Consider the following 22,459-nt stretch of genomic DNA (forward strand, 5'->3'; position numbering starts at 1 on the left):
TCATACCTTTCATATTTGTTGTGGAGCATCATATGATGACCTCCTAGCAAAATAGTTGAAATAATGCCCCTGGGGTGGCCCCACCCCTTTTGACCTCCTTTTTTTTATTTTTAAAGCTACAGCAATAAAATTTGGACCATGTGTACAGTTTTGCAAACGAGCATCAATGTTGTCCTCGGATGACCTTGACTCTAACCATTTGACCTACTTTCTTATTTTTGGAGCTACAGCAATTAAATTTGGACCGTGTGTACAGTTTTGCAAACCAGCATTAATGTTGTCCTCGGATGACTTTGACTGTGACCTTTTGACCTACTTTCTTTTTTTTGAAGCTACAACAATGAAATTTGGACCATTTGTACAGTTTTGCAGACAAATAGTATTTGTGTTTTTTTCATATGACCTTGATTGTGACCTTTTAACCTACTTTCTTATTTTTGAAGCTACAACAATGAAATTTGGACAAAGTGTACTGTTTTGTAAACAAATATTTATTTTGTTCTTTGATGACCTTGTTTGTGACCTCTTGACCTACTTTCTTATTTTTGAAGCTACAGCAATTAAATTTGTACTATTTGTACAGTTTTGCAAGCAAATTTCAATGTTGTCCTCGGTTGTACTAAAGCTTGAAAGTACTAGAGCTTGGATTCATAGGGAAAGTACTAGAGCTTGGATCCATAGGGAAAATATTAGAGCTTGGGTCCATAGGAAAAGTACTAGAGCCATTCGATCATTAATTCATATAAAATACAAACTTATATAGTAAAACAAATTTGGTTTTAGTACAATTATAAAGAAAATGATAATACAATAAGCCAAGCGATTTCGAGTCAAGGAAATTCGACAGTACCATCTTAAAAACTTATAATTACATAATAGTTTTAGGATAAGCTTGACATAATCATGACAATTTGTCGGTAGCACTTAGTCTAGGCGTACCACTTTTATATAATAAATTTACATAGTCATATTTAGACACCGATAAGAAATATTTCACATAACAGCCTGGAGACAAAACATTGGTACCACAGGTTCAGTACTGATAGGACATTCACGATGATCGCGTGTCTTCTTTTGACTGTTTGTTTGGGTATTGTCGCGTCACAGGTATGTTGACTGTTTGTTTGGATATTGTCGCGTCACAGGTATGTTGACTGTTTGTTTAGGTATTGTCACGTCACAGGTATGTTGACTGTTTGTTTGGGTATTCTCGCGTCACAGGTATGTTGACTGTTTGTTTGGGTATTGTCGCGTCACTGGTATGTTGACTGTTTGTTTGGGTATTGTCGCGTCACAGGTATGTTGACTGTTTGGGTATTGTCGCGTCACAGGTATGTTGACTGTTTGTTTGGATATTGTCACGTCACAGGTATGTTGACTGTTTGTTTGGGTATTGTCGCGTCACAGGTATGTTGACTGTTTGTTTGGGTATTGTCGCGTCACAGGTATGTTGACTGTTTGGGTATTGTCGCGTCACAGGTAATTTGACTGTTTGTTTGGGTATTGTCGCGTCACAGGTATGTTGACTGTTTGGGTATTGTCGCGTCACAGGTAATTTGACTGTTTGTTTGGGTATTGTCGCGTCACAGATATGTTGACTGTTTGGGTATTGTCGCGTCACAGGTATTTTGACTGTTTGTTTGGGTATTGTCGCGTCACAGGTAATTTGTTATAATTTAATTCCTACTATTCTTTTAAAAGCTGCACTCTAATAGATTGACCGTTTTGACAACTTTTTTTTATTTTTTTGTCTTGGAATGAGCCAATTTTTGCATAAATATCTGCAAACCAGTGATATAAGACTGCTGACAAAAGATCAGATAGCAGATTTTCATATTTCCGTCCGAAAATTAATGTTTTATGGCTTAAAGCGTTACTAACGGTTTAAGAAAAATGCATAAAACATCCGAAAATCTGCGATCTAATCATTTTGTCGGTAGTCTTATATCACTGGTTTCCATGCATTTTCGCATTAATTGGCTCGTTCCAAGACAAACAATAAACAGTTGTCAAAACGTTCAATCTGTGAGAGTGCAGCTTTTAAGCGTCTTATAAGGTAATTCTTGTGATACAAACAAGATTTATTCTACTACTAGTATTTTAGCAACATTTGGTAAAGTATATTAAAATCACCAATGCCGAGTGCATTAAATTTTGTCAAAATTCACGCTCGAATTTCATGCACCCAAATGCACCAGGGAATGTTGATCAGTAGCACTGCCGGTGGTAGAGGTGTGCGTGTAACGTCTTAGTCAAACGGTAACACTGGCATGCTAGGGGTGTGCGTCTAGCATATTAGTTAAACGGTAACACTGGCGGTGGAAGGGGTGTGCGTCTAGCATCTTAGTTAAACGGTAACACTGGCGGTGGTAGGGGTGTGCGTCTAGCATCTTAGTTAAACGGTAACACTGGCGGTGCTAGGGGTGTGCGTCTAGCATCTTAGTTACACGGCAACACTGGCGGTGGAAGGGGTGTGCGTCTAGCATCTTAGTTAAACGGTAACACTGGCGGTGGAAGGGGTGTGCGTCTAGCATCTTAGTTAAACGGTAACACTGGCGGTGCTAGGGGTGTGCGTGTAACGTCTTAGTTAGACGGTGACACTGACGGTGCTAGGGGTGTGCGTGTAACGTCTTAGTTAAACGGTAACACTGGCGGTGCAAGCGGTGTGCGTGTAACGTCTTAGTTTAACGGTAACACTGGCGGTGCTAGGGATGTGCGTGTAACGTCTTAGTTAAACGGTGACACAGGCGGTGCTAGGGGTGTGCGTGTAACGTCTTAGCTAAGCAGTAACACTGGCGGTGCTAGGGGTGTGCGTGTAACGTCTTAGTTAAACAGTGACACTGGCGGTGGAAGGGGTGTGCGTGTAACGTCTTAGTTAAACAGTGACACTGGCGGTGGAAGAGGTGTGCGTGTAACGTCTTAGTTAAACAGTGACACTGGCGGTGCTAGGGGTGTGCGTGTGGCATCTTAGTTAAACGGTAGCACTGGCGGTGCAAGGGTGTGCGTGCAGCATCTTAGTTAAACGGTGACACTGGCGGTGCTAGGGGTGTGCGTCTAGCATCTTAGTTAAACGGTAGCACTGGCGGTGCTAGGGGTGTGCGTGTAACGTCTTAGTTAAACAGTGACACTGGCTGTGCTAGGGGTGTGCGTGTAACGTCTTGGTTAAGCAGTGACACTGGCGGTGCTAGGGGTGTGCGTGTAACGTCTTAGTTAAACGGTGACACTGGTGGTGCTAGGGGTGTGCGTGTAACGTCTTAGTTAAACAGTGACACTGGCGGTGGAAGGGGTGTGCGTGTAACGTCTTAGTTAAACAGTGACACTGGCGGTGCTAGGGGTGTGTGTGTAACGTCATATTTAAACAGTGACACTGGCGGTGCTAGGGGTGTGCGTGTAACGTCTTAGTTAAACAGTAGCACTGGCGTCGGAAGGGGTGTGCGTGTAACGTCTTAGTTAAACGGTAACACTGGCGGTGCTTGGGGTGTGCGTGTAACGTCTTAGTTAAACGGTGACACTGGCGGTGCTAGGGGTGTGCGTGTAACGTCTTAGTTAAACGGTAACACTGGCGGTGGAAGGGGTGTGCGTGTAACGTCTTAGTTAAACGGTGACACAGGCGGTGCTTGGGGTGTGCGTGTAACGTCTTAGTTAAACGGTGACACTGGCGGTGCTAGGGGTGTGCTTGTAAAGTCTTAGTTAAACAGTAGCACTGGCGTCGGAAGGGGTGTGCGTGTAACGTCTTAGTTAAACGGTGACACAGGTGGTGCTTGGGGTGTGCGTGTAACGTCTTAGTTAAACGGTGACACTGGCGGTGCTAGGGGTGTGCGTGTAACGTCTTAGTTAAACGGTAACACTGGCGGTGGAAGGGGTGTGCGTGTAACGTCTTAGTTAAACAGTAACACTGGCGATGCAAGGGGTGTGCGTGTAACGTCTTAGTTAAACGGTAACACTGGCGGTGCTAGGGGTGTGCGTGTAACGTCTTAGTTAAACAGTAGCACTGGCGATGGAAGGGGTGTGTGTCTAGCATCTTAGTTAAACGGTGACACTGGCGGTGCTAGGGTGTGCGTGTAGCATCTCAGTTAAAAAGTAGCACTGGCGGTGCTAGGGGTGTGCGTGAAGCATCTCAGTTAAACGGTAACACTGGCGGTGCTAGGGGTGTGCGTGTAGCATCTTAGTTAAACGGTAACACTGGCGGTGCTAGGGTGTGCGTGTAGCATCTTAGTTAAACGGTAACACTGGCGGTGCTAGGGGTGTGCGTGTAGCATCTCAGTTAAACGGTTACACTGGCGGTGCTAGGGGTGTGCGTGTAGCATCTCAGTTAAACGGTAACACTGGCGGTGCTAGGGGTGTGCGTGTAGCATCTTAGTTAAACGGTTACACTGGCGGTGCTAGGGTGTGCGTGTAGCATCTCAGTTAAACGGCTACACTGGCGGTGCTAGGGGTGTGCATGTAGCATCTCAGTTAAACGGTTACACTGGCGGTGCTAGGGGTGTGCGTGTAGCATCTCAGTTAAACGGTAACACTGGCGGTGCTAGGGTTGTGCGTGTAGCATCTCAGTGAACGGGACACTGGCGGTGCTAGGGTTTGGGTGTAGCATCTCAGTTAAACGGTTACAATGGCGGTGCTAGGGGTGTGCGTGTAGCATCTCAATGAACGGGGACACTGGCGGTGCTAGGGTGTGCATGTAGCATCTCAGTGAACGATGACACTGGCGGTGCTAGGGTGTGCGTGTAGCATCTCAGTGAACGGGGACACTGGCGGTGCTAGGGTGTGCGTGTAGCATCTCAGTGAACGATGACACTGGCGGTGCTAGGGTGTGCGTGTAGTAATTCAGTGAACGGGGAAACTGGCGGTGCTACGGTGTGCGTGTAGCATCTCAGTGAACGGGGACACTGGCGGTGCTAGGGTGTGCGTGTATCATCTCAGTGAACGGTGACACTGGCGGTGCTAGAGTGTGCGTGTAGCATCTCAGTGAACGGGGACACTGGCGGTGCTAGGGTGTGCGTGTACCATCTCAGTGAACGGGGACACTGGCGGTGCTAGGGTGTGCGTGTACCATCTCAGTGAACGGGGACTCTGGCGGTGCTAGGGGTGTGCGTGTAGCATCTTAGTTATACGGTAAAACTGGATATGCTAGGGGTGTGCGTCTAGCATCTTAGTTAAACGGTAACACTGGCAGTGCTAGGGGTATGCCTCTAGCATCTCAGTTAAACGGTAACACTGGCGGTGCTAGGGGTGTGCGTGTAGCATCTCAGTTAAACGGTAACACTGGCGGTGCTAGGGTTGTGCGTGTAGCATCTCAGTGAACGGTTACACTGGCGGTGCTAGTGTGTGCGTGTAGCATCTCAGTTAAACGGTAACACTGGCGGTGCAAGGGTGTGCGTGTGGCATCTTAGTTAAACGGTAACACAGGCGGTGCTAGGGGTGTGCGTGTAGTATCTCAGTTAAACGGTAACACTGGTGGTGCTAGGGGTGTGCGTGTAGCATCTCAGTTAAACGGTAACACTGGCGGTGCTAGGGTGTGCGTGTGGCATCTCAGTTAAATGGTGACACTGGCGGTGCTAGGGGTGTGCGTGTGGCATCTCAGTTAAACGGTTACACTGGCGGTGCTAGAGGTGTGCGTGTAGCATCTCAGTTAAACGGTAACACTGGCGGTGCTAGGGGTGTGCATGTAGCATCTCAGTTAAACGGTAACACTGGCGGTGCTAGGGGTGAGCATGTAGCATCTCAGTTAAACGGTTATACTGGCGGTGCTATGGGGTGTGCGTGTAGCATCTCAGTTAAACGGTTACACTGGCGGTGCTAGGGGTGTGCATGTAGCATCTCAGTTAAACGGTAAAACTGGCAGTGCTAGGGGTGTGCGTGTAGCATCTCAGATAAACGGTAACACTGGCGGTGCTAGGGGTGTGCGTGTAGCATCTCAGTTAAACGGTTACACTGGCGGTGCTAGGGGTGTGCGTGTAGCATCTCAGTTAAACGGTAACACTGGCGGTGCTAGGGTGTGCGTGTAGCATCTTAGTTAAACGGTAACACTGGCGGTGCTAGGGTGTGCGTGTAGCATCTCAGTTAAACGGTTACACTGGCGGTGCTAGGGGTGTGCATGTAGCATCTCAGTTAAACGGTTACACTGGCGGTGCTAGGGGTGTGCGTGTAGCATCTCAGTTAAACGGTAACACTGGCGGTGCTAGGGGTATGCATGTAGCATCTCAGTTAAACGGTTACACTGGCGGTGCTAGGGATGTGCGTGTAGCATCTCAGTTAAACGATAACACTGGCGGTGCTAGGGGTGTTCATGTAGCATCTCAGTTAAACGGTTACACTGGCGATGCTAGGGTGTGCGTGTAGCATCTCAGTTCAACGGTAGCACTGGCGGTGCTAGGGTGTGCGTGCAGCATCTCAGTTAAACGGTAACACTGATGGTGCAAGGGGTGTGCGTGCAGCATCTCAGTGAACGGTTACACTGGCGGTGCTAAGGATGTGCGTGTAGCATCTTAGTTAAACGGTAACACTGGATATGCTAGGGGTGTGCCTGTAGCATCTCAGTTAAACGGTAACACTGGCGGTGCTAGGGGTGTGCGTGTAGCATCTCAGTTAAACGGTGACACTGGCGGTGCTAGAGTGAGCGTGTAGCCTCTCAGTTAAACGGGGATACTGGCGGTGCTATTGGTGTGCGTGTAGCATCTCAGTTAAACGGGGACACTGGCGGTGCTAGGGGTGTGCGTGTAGCATCTCAGGTAAACGGTAACACTGCCGGTACTAGGGTTGTGCGTGTAGCATCTCAGGTAAACGGGGACACTGGCGGTGCTAGGGGTGTGCGTGTAGCATCTCAGTTAAACGGTGACACTGGCGGTGCTAGGGGTGTGCGTGTAGCATCTCAGTTCAACGGTAGCACTGGCGGTGCTAGGGTGTGCGTGCAGCATCTCAGTTAAACGGTAACACTGATGGTGCAAGGGGTGTGCGTGCAGCATCTCAGTGAACGGTTACACTGGCGGTGCTAAGGATGTGCGTGTAGCATCTTAGTTAAACGGTAACACTGGATATGCTAGGGGTGTGCCTGTAGCATCTCAGTTAAACGGTAACACTGGCGGTGCTAGGGGTGTGCGTGTAGCATCTCAGTTAAACGGTGACACTGGCGGTGCTAGGGTGTGCGTGTAGCATCTCAGTGAACGGGGACACTGGCGGTGCTAGGGTGTGCATGTAGCATCTCAGTGAACGGGGACACTGGCGGTGCTAGGGGTGTGCGTGTAGCATCTTAGTTAAACAGTAACACTGGATATGCTAGGGGTGTGCGTGTAGCATCTTAGATAAACAGTAACACTGGCAGTGCTAGGTGTGTGCCTCTAGCATCTCAGTTAAACGGTAACACTGGCGGTGCTAGGGGTGTGCGTGTAGCCTCTCAGTTAAACGGTAACACTGGCGGTGCTAGGGGTGTGCGTGTGGCATCTTAGTTAAACGGTAACACTGGCGGTGCTAGGGGTGTGCGTGTAGCATCTCAGTTAAACGGTAACACTGGCGGTGCTACGGTGTGCGTGTGGCATCTTAGTTAAACGGTAACACTGGCGGTGCTAGGGGTGTGCGTGTAGCATCTCAGTTAAACGGTAACACTGGTGGTGCAAGAGGTGTGCGTGTAGCATCTCAGTTAAACGGTAACACTGGCGGTGTTAGGGTGTGCGTGTGGCATCTTAGTTTAACGGTAACACTGATGGTGCTAGGGGTGGGTGTGTAGCATCTCAGTTAAACGATAACACTGGTGGTGCTAGGGGAGTGCGTGTAGCATCTCAGTTAAACGGTAACACTGGCGGTGCTAGGGGAGTGCGTGTAGCCTCTCAGTTAAACGGTAACACTGGCGGTGCTAGGGGTGTGCGTGTAGCCTCTCAGTTAAACGGTAACACTGGCAGTGCTAGGGGTGTGCGTGTAGCATCTCAGTTAAACGGTAACACTGCCGGTGCTAGGGGTGTGCATGTAGCCTCTTAGTTAAACGGTAACACTGGCGGTGTTAGGGGTGTGCGTGTAGCCTCTCAGTTAAACGGTTACACTGGCGGTGCTAGGGGTGAGCGTGTAGCATCTCAGTTAAACGGTAACACTGGCGGTGCTAGGGGTGTGCATGTAGCCTCTCATTTAAACGGTAACACTGGCGGTGCTAGGGGTGTGCGTGTAGCATCTTAGTTAAACGGTAACACTGGCGGTGCTAGAGTGAGCGTGTAGCCTCTCAGTTAAACAGTAACACTGGCGGTGCTAGGGGTGTGCGTGTAACGTCTCAGTTAAACGGTAGCACTGGCAGTGCTAGGGGTGTGCGTGTAGCATCTCAGTTAAACGGTAACACTGGCGGTGTTAGGGGTGTGTGTGTAGCATCTGAGTTTAACGGTAACACTGGCGGTGATAGGGGTGTGCGTGTAGCATCTCAGTTAAACGGTAACACTGGCGGTGTTAGGGGTGTGTGTGTAGCATCTGAGTTTAACGGTAACACTGGCGGTGTTAGGGGTGTGTGTGTAGCATCTTAGTTTAACGGTAACACTGGCGGTGATAGGGGTGTGCGTGAAGCATCTCAGTTAAACGGTAACACTGGAGGTGTTAGGGGTGTGCGTGAAGCATCTCAGTTAAACAGTAACACTGGAGGTGTTAGGGGTGTGCGTGTAGCATCTCAGTTAAACGGTAACACTGGCGGTGCTAGGGGTGTGCCTGTAGCATCTTAGTTAAACGGTAACACTGGCGGTGTTAGGGGTGTGCATGTAGCCTCTCAGTTAAACGGTAACACTGGCGGTGCTAGGGGTGTGCGTGTAGCCTCACAGTTAAACGGTAACACTGGCGGTGCTAGGGGTGTGCATGTAGCATCTCAGTTAAACGGTAACACTGGCGGTGCTAGGGGTGTGCCTGTAGCATCTTAGTTAAACGGTTACACTGGCGGTGCTAGGGTGTGCGTGTAGCCTCTCAGTTAAACGGTAACACTGACGGTGCTAGGGGTGTGCGTGTAGCATCTTATTTAAACGGTAACACTGGCGGTGCTAGGGGTGTGCGTGTAGCATCTCAGTCAAATGGTTACACTGGCGGTGCTAGGGTGTGCGTGTAGCATCTCAGTTAAACGGTAACACTGGCGGTGCTAGGGGAGTGCGTGTAGCATCTCAGTCAAATGGTTACACTGGCGGTGCTAGGGGAGTGCGTGTAGCATCTCAGTCAAATGGTTACACTGGCGGTGCTAAGGCTGTGCGTGTAGCATCTCAGTTAAACGGTAACACTGGCGGTGCTAGGGGAGTGCGTGTAGCATCTCAGTCAAATGGTTACACTGGCGGTGCTAGGGGTGTGCGTGTAGCATCTCAGTTAAACGGTGACACAGGCGGTGCTAGGGGTGTGCGTGTGCTAACGTTGACGGATTAATACCTCAGGTTTACTGTTTCAAAATCAATCATAAGACACAATTTCAAATCAAAGGTATTTATTATTGAAAAACAAATATCAATATCAATATTTTTTCAGTCAGTGGCTCCGGATGTTTCGACAACGCCACGCATGCATTATGAGAAACCGGAAACTGACAGCATCACTTTCCATTTTGATAGCGTCACGGTATGTGTTTTAAAATCAACTTATTAAAGCATCTTAAAAATGGCTGGGGGTTTTCGGTTTATTTTGCTTGACAATTTAGTTTTTGGAAACTTTTGATGGTTTATGTAGTTTTACCGAGTCATGTTAAAGCTGCACACTCACATATTTTCCGTTTTGACAACTTTTTTTAAAATTATTTTTGTGGTCTTGGGATAAGTCGATTTTTGCGATAATATCTGCAAATCAGTTATATAAGACTGCTGATAAAAGATCAGAATCGCAGATTTTAACGTTCGAAAATGTTTTATGTCTAAAAGCGTTACTAGCGGTTTATGAAAAATCTGCGATCTGAATTTTGTCAGCAGTCTTATATCACTGGTTTCAATGCATTTTCGCATTAATTTGCTCATTTCAAGACAAAAACATTTGTTAAAATATTCAATTTGTGAGAGTGCAGCTGTATTGAGAAAACAGCTGAAAGCTGATGTTAATCACCCTCGATTCCGTTTCTTGGCCAGAAACAGGTAATGTGTCTTTGTGGGAGGCTTTGAGAAAGTACCCCTGGTCGGGAATGAACTCACGACCTTTGGAGAGAGAGGCGGACACATACCGTCACTTATTATTCACACATCCCATATAAATGTTATGGCATTTTGAAGTCTCTTATCAAGGTAATTTGCGAATCATAAATCATCGCTGTAAAAATCGTAATAGAATATTTTCTTGTTGTAAAGATATAAAATATATAAAATATGTTCTGTTCTTTTCTGATATGTTGTATGTTAGAATTCATGTTCTTTACACGACGTTTAAGTTGAAGCAACACTATGCACTATTTTATTTAAGTTTTCATTTACCTTGCATCAAAGTCCATATAACGTAGCTTACGTAACTTACTGTACATATCTTTTTATATGTATCTACATTGTATAAACGGTCAAGTATCCTCATTTATCTGAAGTAAGTTAGATAAACACGCTGTTAATTGTTCGCTTTTCTGGTAATTATTATCACTTTTATTATGAATATTACACACATGTAAACAATCTATACTACGAACCCTTCGCTAAAGAGAAAAAGCACTGCGACTTGCATACTCATATTGATTGATATGTACTAATGCTTTAGAAATGTGTATATTACGGTGACTTATAGGCCCGATGGGCCGGGTGTTATCATCATTTATATTTGTATTGTGAATATAATTTGTTTTACGAACATGTAACTAATAAACAACTTACTTACTTACTAACTGACTGACTGACTGACTGACTTGACTTGACCTTACTTTACTTTACTTTACTTTACTTTACTTTATTACATGTTTTCCCCCAGCGTATGTTGTTGGTGTTGTCCGGAAACAAATGTTACATCTGGAGCATCACCAATAATGAGCACAACAATATCCACACGGACGATGGGTTGAGGGCCGTTGAGGTAGGTGTCCGCCTGTCGGCCTTTGTTATAATTTAAATTTAGCGGCAAACTGGGTAATAAAAAGATGATATTGCCAGAACTTTGGCTAAGGCTTTACAAAATGAAACAATTTTGTTTGTCGAAGATCTTAGAGATCTTCTGACTGCAATTCCTCGCTGTAAGTGTCTTAGACATTTGTTTACGTAACGCCACACTTTTAATTTCATTGCAACATGTTTAAAAAAAAAATGACATTCAAGAAATAATCTGGCGTCCTATTTTTTACGAACCATTGTTCTATGTTTGATGGAGTTGTCTTTTTCTTCGTCTACACATTCACATCGGGATCTAATTTCTCGAAACTTAAGCTTCTTAAGTCCCTTATAACACAGGATTAAGCTAAGCTCACTATTTTTGTTTTTCAAAATTTTGCGTAATATTTACTTCTTGAATAGTTTTAATACTTTAGAGATGTTTATTATAATAAACCATTTATCATCTATCAAAAGTCACTATAAGTATGTATTTTGACTAATTGAAATGAGCTAATTAAGCCTGTTAAGCTTATTAAAAACTTTCGAGAAATTGGGGCCAGAACGGTAACCATACGAACAGGCGTAATCGTTCTATAACCACCATGCGGATAAATTACCACGCTATTCACTTATACCACACGCTATTTGAAGAATGTTTTCATTAGAAAAGCGTTTGAACATCATAAAAAAATAATATGCAGGTTATGTCACCCGCAAACCGTCCGTGATCGGCATTGCTAAATCTCAATAACTCGGATTGCAGGTGCCGTTATGCACCAGTCAATTGTAACCACGGCCCCCGAAGTCCGGGGGTATACCGGGAATAGCCGGGGAAATGGGCCGTGTTTTTACCTTCCAGGTGGCCCCGCAGTGCCGGATGAATGCGGTGGTTTTGTCTTCACGCTAAATATAGCGGGAAATTGGCCTTATCTAGGGTCCCTGGGGTGCGCGGGCATTTGGTGGCGGTGGGGGGGGGGGGGGGGGGTACCAGCAGTTCGTCCCCACAAGGCGGAGATTTTTCGAGGGCTTGGCTAGACCAAAAGTCAAAATACCCGCTATTCCCCGGACCTGGGTTGGGGTGGGGGCGTGGTTACAATTGACTGGTGCATTACTATTACTTGTACCATTTCTGTCGAGTGTATATATGCTTCAGGCTTTTTGTTTGACGTCAATACTAAACATCATTCAAATAAAAACCTAAACAGCATTTTAGAACGACTAGGTTTCGCCTATATACATTAACTCCCATGTCGAAACTGTAACAATAGGTGGGGTTAAACCGTGCTATAACCATGGTGTGGATAAATAAACTGCACGCTCCTTATTGACCGTTATCCTTGGCAACATTGTACTAAGTGTAATCGCGAGTGTATAATTTCTTCCATGCGGTTGTGGCCGTAATGATTGTTACTTAATATGATAGTTTACTGTTCAATTATTTACGAGTATCTTACATTTTATAGTCATTCCTGTAGCGAGTATTTTGTTCAAATATTTATTTCATCTACGAATGTTTTACTTTTAAAGAGTGTTTTACTTTAAATCTATATTTCAGCTGCGAGTATTTTACTTTAAATCTATAACTCAGCTACGAGTGTTTTACTTTAAATCTATATTTCAGCTGCGAGTGTTCTACTTTAAATCTATACATCAGCTACGAGTGTTTTACTTTAAATCTATAACTCAGCTACGAGTGTTTTACTTTAAATCTATAACTCAGCTACGAGTGTTTTACTTTAAATCTATAACTCAGCTACGAGTGTTTTACTTTAAATCTATATCTCAGCTACATGTGTTTTACTTTAAATCTATATCTGAGCTACGAGTGTTTTACTTTAAATCTATAACTCAGCTACGAGTGTTTTACTTTAAATCTATATCTCAGCAACGAGTGTTTTACTTTAAATCTATATCTCAGCTACGAGTGTTTTACTTTAAATCTATATCTCAGCTACATGTGTTTTACTTTAAACCTATACATCCGGTATGAGTGTTTTACTTTTAAGCTATATCTCAGCTACGAGTGTTTTACTTTAAACCTATACATCCGGTATGAGTGTTTTACTTTAAAACTATATCTCAGCTACGAGCGCTTTACTTTTATTTTCCAGCTACGAGTGTTGAAAGAGATTGACGATGCTTTTTTCACAGTTGTGACCCCTCAAATCCTTTCTCCAAGCATCAAACAACACTGTCGCTATGCTGACCACTACTATCTGGTGCACTAACCATGAACGTTTATTGATAATGAATAAATGAAGCAAGGACTTCTATAAATTTTCTTTGTTTTCATGTTGTTAATAAATAATAAAATTGTAAGTTTTGCATTGGAACGCCGTTTCCTCCGTTTGAAAAAACTGGTCCGGGAAATCAAGTTATTGGAGTTTGAACTTAGTTTGAAACTAAAAAAATGGCATGACCTGATGTTAGATAAACGGTAAATCTGTGAGAGTGCAGATTTAACATCTTAAATCGCACAGTAGCGACAGTTTCAAGAAATAAAAAATAAAACATAAATTGACAATTACGAAAAACAATACATATAAGAACGAATGACTGAACTAATAATTAATGATATCAATTACAAATTAACCAAGAAATATAGAAACTCAGAATAAAACAAATAAAATGGTGTTCGTATGCAGAAGCATTCAAGGCTTGGACGTTTGGGTTCCCAGAACTTCACGCCACACGAAAGCAGATGTGAATTGTGTTATGCCATCAGCGTTATAGTCACAATTCCTCTTTGTAAATACATCGACTTTGGCAGTCAATTTTGTAGCGATAAATGCCACCATAAAAGGTTTATTTTAATGTCAATTGAACACATTTTAGAAAAAATATATTGTTTTTGTGAACACCTTTCGCCATCAGGTAATTGTTTTTGTGAACACCTTTCGCCATCAGGTAGAAGGTTAATAAAAAAGTTTTCAAGAAGGCTTACGGGACCAGCTATTTGTATATTGACTCCTGAATATAGTCTCCTGTACTGGCCAAAGACGAGAATTTTGCGTTAAAGGGACTAGACACCAGATGATACAATTGCAAGAAAAAATGACAAAAAAAAATACATAAAATTGACGTCGTTGAGATGTGTACAACGCATTGAATCTAACTTACTGATGTATCACATCCCCTACGACACATGCAGTTTTGCGCATGTTTCCAATTCGAAATATACTGGGGTTGTCTACCAAGTTAATACTGTAAGATCAAAGGCGTCGGTCTATATATCTGTTCTAATAAACAGATATGATTTAAACTGGGAAAACATTTCGCGCTTTTTTAAACTGGGAAACTATTATGCACCTTTTTAAACGGAGAAGTTCAGATGAGAAAGCAGCAAGTTGCGTTAATTCTTATAATCAAGTACGATGATGTAGTATCGGCCTCCTACTAGCTCGCATTACAATTCTATTCCCCCTTTGACAAAATACTGTATTTGTCGATTTTTTGACCATCTGGTGTCTAGTCTCTTTAAATTAAAGATTGCGAATAATGACGCGAATATTTAATATTGTGAGGCGACGACGGTACCAAAACTAAAGAAAAACCTCAACTTCTTTGAAAACAATATAAACTTGCTGAAAAGGAAGAAGGAAAAGAACACCTTAAAGCCGCACTCTCGCAGATTGAACGTTTTGACAACTTTTTTATTTTTTGTTTTAAAACGAGGCATGCGAAAATGCATGGAAACCAGTCATATAAGACTGCTAACAAAAATTAGATCGCAGACTGTTTTATGCATTTTTCTTAAACCGTTATTATCGGATTTTTGCCAAAAAAAGTTGGAGCGAGCGATTGAAAAAAAATATATATTTTTTTGTCAGTTTTCATAAAAACCGAAGCGAGCGAAGAGCGAAACATATATTTTTCCTTATATTCAATATAAATAAGAAAGATTGTTCAAAATAATTGCCCTTAAACCCATTTTAATGCCATCTTGAACTGAACCTCTAATGGACTCTGGGAAAATGTCGGAATACATACTATTTATTCATACCTGTTTAGTACAAACATTTTATGGATAAATCTAATTTCTTATATAATTAAAACATACTTTAATATGACGATCATTCATAATAATAAATAACCCTGCTTTTAGTAAAAAGTTTGAAACGACTTATATAAATCTACCTGAATCAGTTTAACATCATATGCAACTGTATTTAGACATAACTTAGGATTGATTTTGGATTTGTAAAAATTGATCACTTACACAGGCATCATCAAACATCAGACTCCATATAACATAGACTAAATTTTGTTTTTATTATCACAGGAAATGCAATGACATGTGCTTATTAAAACAAAAAGAACAAGGGTATTTTCAGAGTACTTTTTTTGGTTATTTAGATGTTTTTATGCACCAGCCAATTGTATATGCCCCCCCCCCCCCGCCCCTAAGTCCGGAATAGCGGTGACTTTGACTTCCGGTCTCTCAAAACCCGGGTAAAATACCCGACCTGCAGGGACACACTGCTGGTAAAATCCCTGCCAAATGGCCCCGCAACCCCGAATACCTATGTGAGGCCCATTCCCGACTATTTTCAATATGAAGACAAAACCACATTCACTAGGCACTGCGGGGCCCGCTGAAAGGTAAAAACACAGCCCATTGCATCTGCTGTCCCCGGTATACCCCTGGAACAAGGGCGAGGGGTGGGCGGGGCAGTGGTTACAATTGACAAGTGCATTACAATCCCGGATTATGCTGCAAATAAAAACAAAATATAAGGTGATAAACTTAGGCTTACTTATGTTGAGGTATATCCAGACCAGTGTTTATATCGCTATTTGTGAAAAGATATTTGTTCAAAACTGTTGTTTTGTCAGAATTTGATCAAAAATGAGCATGATACATCAATTTGGACCAAACAATGACTCATGTTCAAGTTAAATTGACCTGTCATCTTCAGCATCGTCGAAACGAGGAAAAATGCGGTCCCTTGTATTATGACTTGAATAAAATAGTACTATTAATATAAAGTTGATCATTCCGATTTCCATTCAAAACGAGTCACTAATTACGCAATATAATTGCTACCAGTCTCAGATACACATGCTTTATTGCATAATGATTGCTTTAAATAATGATCCTTTAGTGCATGAGACGATCAACAATGACTTTAAGCATGCTTAAAACATATTTATTGTCAAAAATAAGATTTAATTTCCAAACTTCTAGCCACATTGTTTATACCGGAAGCCGCCATTAAACCGATCGATATACAGTGTAAAAACACTACGCATCGGTAACTTCCCTTTACAAAAACACGAAAACTAGCGTAGAAAAATTAAACTTGATTATGTTTAGGCTTTTAATAAATTATTACCTGAACAAAATCTGCTTGGCGATCAAAATGGAGGTGCGGGCGCACAAAAAAATTCAAAAAAATAGGAGCGGTAAATCCGCGGAACGAAATATCAATTTGGTGTGGCCTTATTTTCGAACAGAAACATCAAAATCTGCGACCTGATATTTTGTCAACAGCCTTTAATCACTGATCTGCAGATATATACGCAAAGAAATAGCTCATTCCAAGACAAAGAAGTTGTCTAAACGGTAAATCTGTGAGAGTACAGCTTGAAATATCTATACAAAATGTGTCGTTTATTTTCAAACTCAAATGCACCAGTAAATTGTAACTCCGGCCCCAAGGTCCAGGGAATAGCGGAGACTTTGACTGTCGGTCCAACCAATCCCAGGTAAATTCCCCGTCCTGCAGGGGCAAATTGCTGGTAAAATCCCAGGAAAATGACCCCACACCCCGGGGACATCTTAGGTTAGGCCCATTCCCCGCTATTATCAGCGCGAAAACAATACCACATCATTCAATCGGCACTGCGGGGCCACCTGAAAGGTAAAAACACGGCTCATTTCCCCTGCTTCCCCCGGTATAACCCCGCACCTGGGGAACCGTGGTTACAATTGACCGGTGCATAAAACAGAAAAAGCCAACAGAAGATTTAGCTTCATCACAACGAAAAGATGACAATTATGTAATATGAGAAAGCGGGGCAGACGACACACCAAGTATACGGCACTCCTGTGATCGATCTGCACTCGCCTGCATGTTTCTGCTGCAAACGCAAGGAGTTCCAATACGAATCAATAGAAACGTTTGGTGAATTCTTGCAGAGAGTTCTTCCCACTCGTAGATATGTATTGATCTTATATTGTTTCTGTCTAGTGAACTCATTTGTTGGGGGAATTTTGTGAATTAGTTGGTGCGTGCGTGTCAGGGCAACATTGTGTGTTTGTTTTCATTAGTGGGGCAAGAATATTGGATTTTTATGGACGATGGACTATTCTGTTTAGAACGGTATGTAGAATTGTACGACGTCCGTATTCACTAAATTGATACTCTTATTCAAAATCAAAACATACACGTGTAAAAGAAGAAGAAAGTTTATTCAAAGAAATATATTACACAATACATATTTGAAATAGGCCAACATGACCCGTGATCAAATCAATGGAATACAATGATGGCGGAACAGATTGATTAACTCTATTTAAATATTCACATATTTAACAACTGTATTGATATGATTTAATATAATTATGTATGACAAACATAATTTTTGAGTGGTAAAGCTTTTGACTACTTTCTAAATAATGCATTTATGGAAAATGTTAGTACTGATAACAATATTGTAAACTTGCATTTAATAGCTGAAAACGCAAAAAAAATATTAATGATTGGTGAGTGCTAAAAGATTTACTGCGATCTTCTATCGTCTCATAGGGTAGAAATACCGTGTTTTCTGCACCTTTCTTTCAAAATTAACTCGGTTTCCTTAAAAAAGCCCATTGTTTTCGACATTCATGCATCCTTTTTGGTGTATTAAAACAGTTATATTAATTGTGGTAAATCTTATTGGGAGTAAGAGTGCACCTTTAACGTCGTGAGACGAATTGAGACCCAAGATCTTCGTTTTAAATACGTGTACAATCTTTATGAAAAGAGCAATAATGATAAAACTGGCCAATTGCCCATACAACGGGGCGATTGTTCAGAGCAGTGTTCAAGTGAACAACGTTGTTAACCTACAAACCTCTCATACTTTGAAAGCTTCATGGAATTGCATGTGATTTGTGGTACTGTTCACAAATATTGAAACAACTGATATAGCCATGCTTGTTTTACTTAAATATATCAGCACATTATTGAATAGTTCAACTTTAAAAGTTAACAATGATTCCGTTAACAACGATTCCGTTAACAACGATTCCGTTAACAACGTTTCCGTTAACAACGTTTCCGTTAACAACGATTCCGTTAACAACGTTGTTAACTTTAACAAATATTTGCAAATCAGCCCATTGTTTTACAATTATTTGCTCATGTATGTCAAATGAAGCTACATTGTAGATAACTTATGACACTTATGAATTCATTTTTTTCTGAGTATGTGTTGCACATACAATTATTTGCTCTTTGTTTGTCAAATGTAACTTCATAGATTATCAATATGTCACTTTAGAGTTCACATTTCCGAATATGCTTCAAAACTTAAGACGCGGATGATAATGGGCCCAGTACTAGTATCGCTTATGTCATCAGAATCTGGGGTTGCTGTTAAAAACGAAAACCACAGAACATGGGCATTATTAAAGTGACACTTTTATTCAAAATCAATACATACACATGTATAACAAACATAAATTTTGAATGATAAACCTTTAACTTCTGACTAAATAATCAATTTATGAAAACTATTATCAGTCAGAATTGATGTTTGTTATACATGTATATGTATTGATTTTGAAAAGAGGGTCAACTTAAGTAAATCTTATGGTCATACATTTACATCATGCGCATTGACTTCGATGACACTAGTGGTCAGTTAGTGATAACAAGTAATCCGATTAGCTATATCGTTATTAGATCCAATAAGGATCAATATTGAATACCATAACATTATGGTTAACGAAGCTATCTGAGACCTTGCTTTTAGTTGGTCGGATTCCTTAATTTAAGTGACACTCTTATTCAAAATCAATACATACACATGTATAACAAACATCAATTTGACAGTTAAACCTTTAACTACTTACTGAATATTGCATTTATGGAAAATCTTAAATACTGATAACAAGATTGTAACCGAGTATCTTATAACGGAAAGCGCAAAAAGTATTAAATGATTGGTGAGTGTTAAACGATTTACTGTGGTCTACCATAGTGTCATAAGTAGAAATCATGTTTTATGCTCATTTCTTTCAAATAAAACTCGCTATCCTTCATTAGAGCCATTTTTGTGCATTAATTTATCGTTTTTTTGGAATATTAAAATAATATTATTAAATGTTGTTAATCTTAAATTGGAGTAAGAGTACATCTTTAAATATCTTGAAAAGGAGATATCAGCTCCTACGTATACCTAGCTTGAATAAGTGAACTCAATAATTCATGCGAATATCAGGAACAAAGGAAATGTTTACCATATAGCCAGGGCTTAGTGTTAGACGATTATTACTCAATACAGAATTACTGGGCGTTACAACAGCCTTGCGTAAAGCCCTCGATATGATCTAGTGGTGAGGATCGAAATGCACTCGTTCACACGGAAATTAACACAAGTGTAACCTCGTTTCATGATACGACTCGGGAGGGTTTCGACCTAAAGTGAATTACTTTGCTATTATATCATAACCACATCAAATACCATTTTAGTTTCCTTACGAAAAACAACAACAACATTTCAATGCCACATGCTCATTCTTCCCGTGACGGTTTTGCTTATACATGTATTTCAACAGAACTTTAAAGGGACTTGACACCAGATGGTCCGATAATCAACAAATACAGAGTGGAAGATAAATGTGTCGTTAGCGATGTGATACACCAGAAAATAAGAATCTATGCGATGAACACAACGATATTAATTTTATGTAAGTGTTTCACATTTTTTTTCTTTTCTTGCAATGGTATCATCTGGTGTCTAGTCCATTTGATACATCAACTCTTACACTTCCAGTACATCGTCGGATAACCCCGATACACTAATTCGCTATGCTTCGTTGTATATGAAGTGTACCGGAAGAAATACCGAGGTTGCCGACGACGATCCTAGTATTGATTTGGAAACTATTTTTCTACCGTGCCTGTAATGGTTGCGTTGAATCAGCGCACATGTACTTAATTCTAAGCACATTAAGTTAAATATTAAGAAGATTTCTTTAAGTGACCCTCGTATTTAAAATTAATACATACACATGTATGACAAAAATAAATTTTGAGTGATACACTTTTAAGTTATTGCTAAATAATGCATTTATGGAAAATATCAATTACTGATAACAAGACTGTAACCGTGTATTTAATCGCCCAAAACCGCACAAATATTAAATGACTGGTGGGTCCTAAAAGATTTACAGTCATTAAATATCGTGTCATAACATAGAAATGCTGTGTTTTCTGCACCTTTCTTTCAAATTCAACACAGTATTTATAGATATAAATATATATTCTTATTTTTTGGTAAATTAAAACAATTGAATTTATTGTGGTTCTAGGAAGTCTGTGTCAAATGAGAAGTAGATTGTGTTATATTTCAAAGTCTATCATATTATCTGTTTTGTTGAAAAACCTTCATATATAATTACACCTCACAGTTTGGCATATGCTATGTTATGGCTGTCCGAGAGTTTAAACCAGTCCATATGGCAGAACATAAAATGTCTTTTTTTTTCAAAAGCCTACAGGCACATGTAGGCAGATCAATAGTTCTCCCTGATTCTTGCCCTCATTCCAGATATATGTAAATTTGTCCTTGTGACAATAAGTCATGAAATACACCTGAATGTCCCAATTTTAAGTTTATACCGGCGAAGCACTTGAGGAGAATAAGCACATCATAAGCAAACGATAATACCCCCCCCCCCAGCAGCCACCCCGATGTGCTACTTCTCAAATGTTAAATCCTGGAGCAACAGTGCGCTAGATTTATCATTATCAAACCTATGATGGATGAGTATGCTTATAAATATCTGCATGATAATTCTGGCTTCAAACGTCAAATTGTGAGTTTTATATATACGCAAACCACCCTTTAATCTATTATGTAGTAGAAATGCGCTCACTAGTATTTTAATAAATAAAATCAGGCATTCAAAACCCACTATGTAAAGGTTTTGGCCGTGCATGGGTGTAAAAAGGTCGACGTCTGATTTAAAATACCATAAAATATCATCTACATTTAATGATATAGCATTTTTCAAAAAGGGCGTCCTGCTAACATTTCCCCACTCCTATAAATATGATGTTTATACGCTGCAATGGTTTTGCACTTATTAATTTCTTAGATTAAATCCGTAAATTGGCAATCCGGAGAGATTGTTCAGTGCTGAGGGGTGTTTAATGTGGTGGCTATGATAGAATTGAAAACTATAATCAGAAGAAAACGTTAGTCGGTAATTTCGATCCATTTAATATTATAAGCACGTTTTTCTTGGTTTGACGTATTGCAAAGTATGGCATTTCACGTCGGATTTCAGTTGAAATATAAATAATACAACTTTATGTTTAAGGTAGGCTTGGCCTCAATTTCTCGAAACATCTTAAGATCCTTATATCAGACTAAAGATAAGCTCGCTATTTTTGTTTCTCAATATTTTGCATAATATTTACTTCTTTAAGCGTTTTAATACTTTAGATAGGAATTATCTTCATGATAATCACAATAAACCAATTTTCGTTCATCTAAATTCCATTTAAGTATGTATTTTGGCTAATCGAAATAAGCTACTTAAGACTGTTAAGCTTAAGAAGTTACGAGAAATAGGCCGGTCATTTACTTGACTTATAAGAAACCCTTTCAAATGATATAACAATTTAATTGCCTGACCAAGAATTAACGTTTTAACATAATTGTGAAAGCACAGTCATTTGAAGTTCATTAGCCCGTGGTCTTACTTTTCTGGAAAAATCTTTCGCGAAAAGGGGTCGTTTTCGATACTAAATCGATACTTCTTTATTAAATTCAACTGTTTTCTACAATGGCCAATGTGATTTCTGGTTACACTTTATAATCTTTACAATAGCCAATGGAATTTCTGGTTACACTTTATAATCTTTACAATGGCCAATGGGATTTCAGGTTTCACTTTACAATCTTTACAATGGCCAATGAGATTTCTGGTTTCACTTTACAATCTTTACAATGGCCAATGAGATTTCTAGTTTCACTTTACAATCTTTACAATGGCCAATGAGATTTCTAGTTTCATTTTACAATGACCAATGCAAATTTTAAATACATTCAGTTCATCTCGGATCATTTCACAGAAAGACAAGGTAAATTCAGACATCATACAGTCGAAAAATAGGCTTGAACGTCTTATGACAGTTTGTGATCCCCCCTAAACATTTTTTGCTATTTTTAGTATAAAAAGGTGCATTATGGTATGATACGTATATATACAATAATTCAAATGTTTAAATTCTTCCACAATTGGATCTCCT

At 40.8% G+C, this 22,459-nt stretch overlaps 2 protein-coding genes across 2 annotated transcripts in view; both read left to right on the forward strand.

Annotated features, from left to right (window-relative positions):
* The first annotated feature begins 1,018 nt into the window (after window positions 1-1,018).
* LOC128213057 (uncharacterized) lies at window positions 1,019-13,266 on the forward strand. The gene is made up of 4 exons (XM_052918555.1): window positions 1,019-1,107; window positions 9,466-9,555; window positions 10,870-10,971; window positions 13,097-13,266. The coding sequence occupies exons 1-4, from the start codon at window positions 1,057-1,059 to the stop codon at window positions 13,211-13,213; spliced, it is 360 nt and encodes a 119-aa protein (XP_052774515.1). The 5' UTR covers window positions 1,019-1,056; the 3' UTR covers window positions 13,214-13,266.
* A 3,910-nt stretch (window positions 13,267-17,176) lies between these two features.
* LOC128214540 (patched domain-containing protein 3-like) overlaps window positions 17,177-22,459 on the forward strand; it is a 47,738-nt gene continuing 42,455 nt past the window's right edge. The window contains exon 1 of the mRNA XM_052921050.1: window positions 17,177-17,311. The gene's annotated coding sequence lies outside the window, so the exon portion shown is untranslated. The remainder of the gene's footprint in view (window positions 17,312-22,459) is intronic.

The sequence above is a fragment of the Mya arenaria genome, chromosome 13 (genome assembly GCF_026914265.1).
Source record: "Mya arenaria isolate MELC-2E11 chromosome 13, ASM2691426v1".
NCBI lineage: Eukaryota > Metazoa > Mollusca > Bivalvia > Myida > Myidae > Mya > Mya arenaria.

Excerpts from the sequence above, each read along its gene's own strand:
- LOC128213057 (XM_052918555.1), top strand. The coding sequence starts at position 1,057 with ATGATCGCGTGTCTTCTTTTGACTGTTTGTTTGGGTATTGTCGCGTCA. Across the intron at positions 1,108-9,465 it reads TGGGTATTGTCGCGTCACAG|TCAGTGGCTCCGGATGTTTC; the intron begins GTATGTTGACTG and ends ATATTTTTTCAG. Across the intron at positions 10,972-13,096 it reads ATGGGTTGAGGGCCGTTGAG|CTACGAGTGTTGAAAGAGAT; the intron begins GTAGGTGTCCGC and ends TTTATTTTCCAG.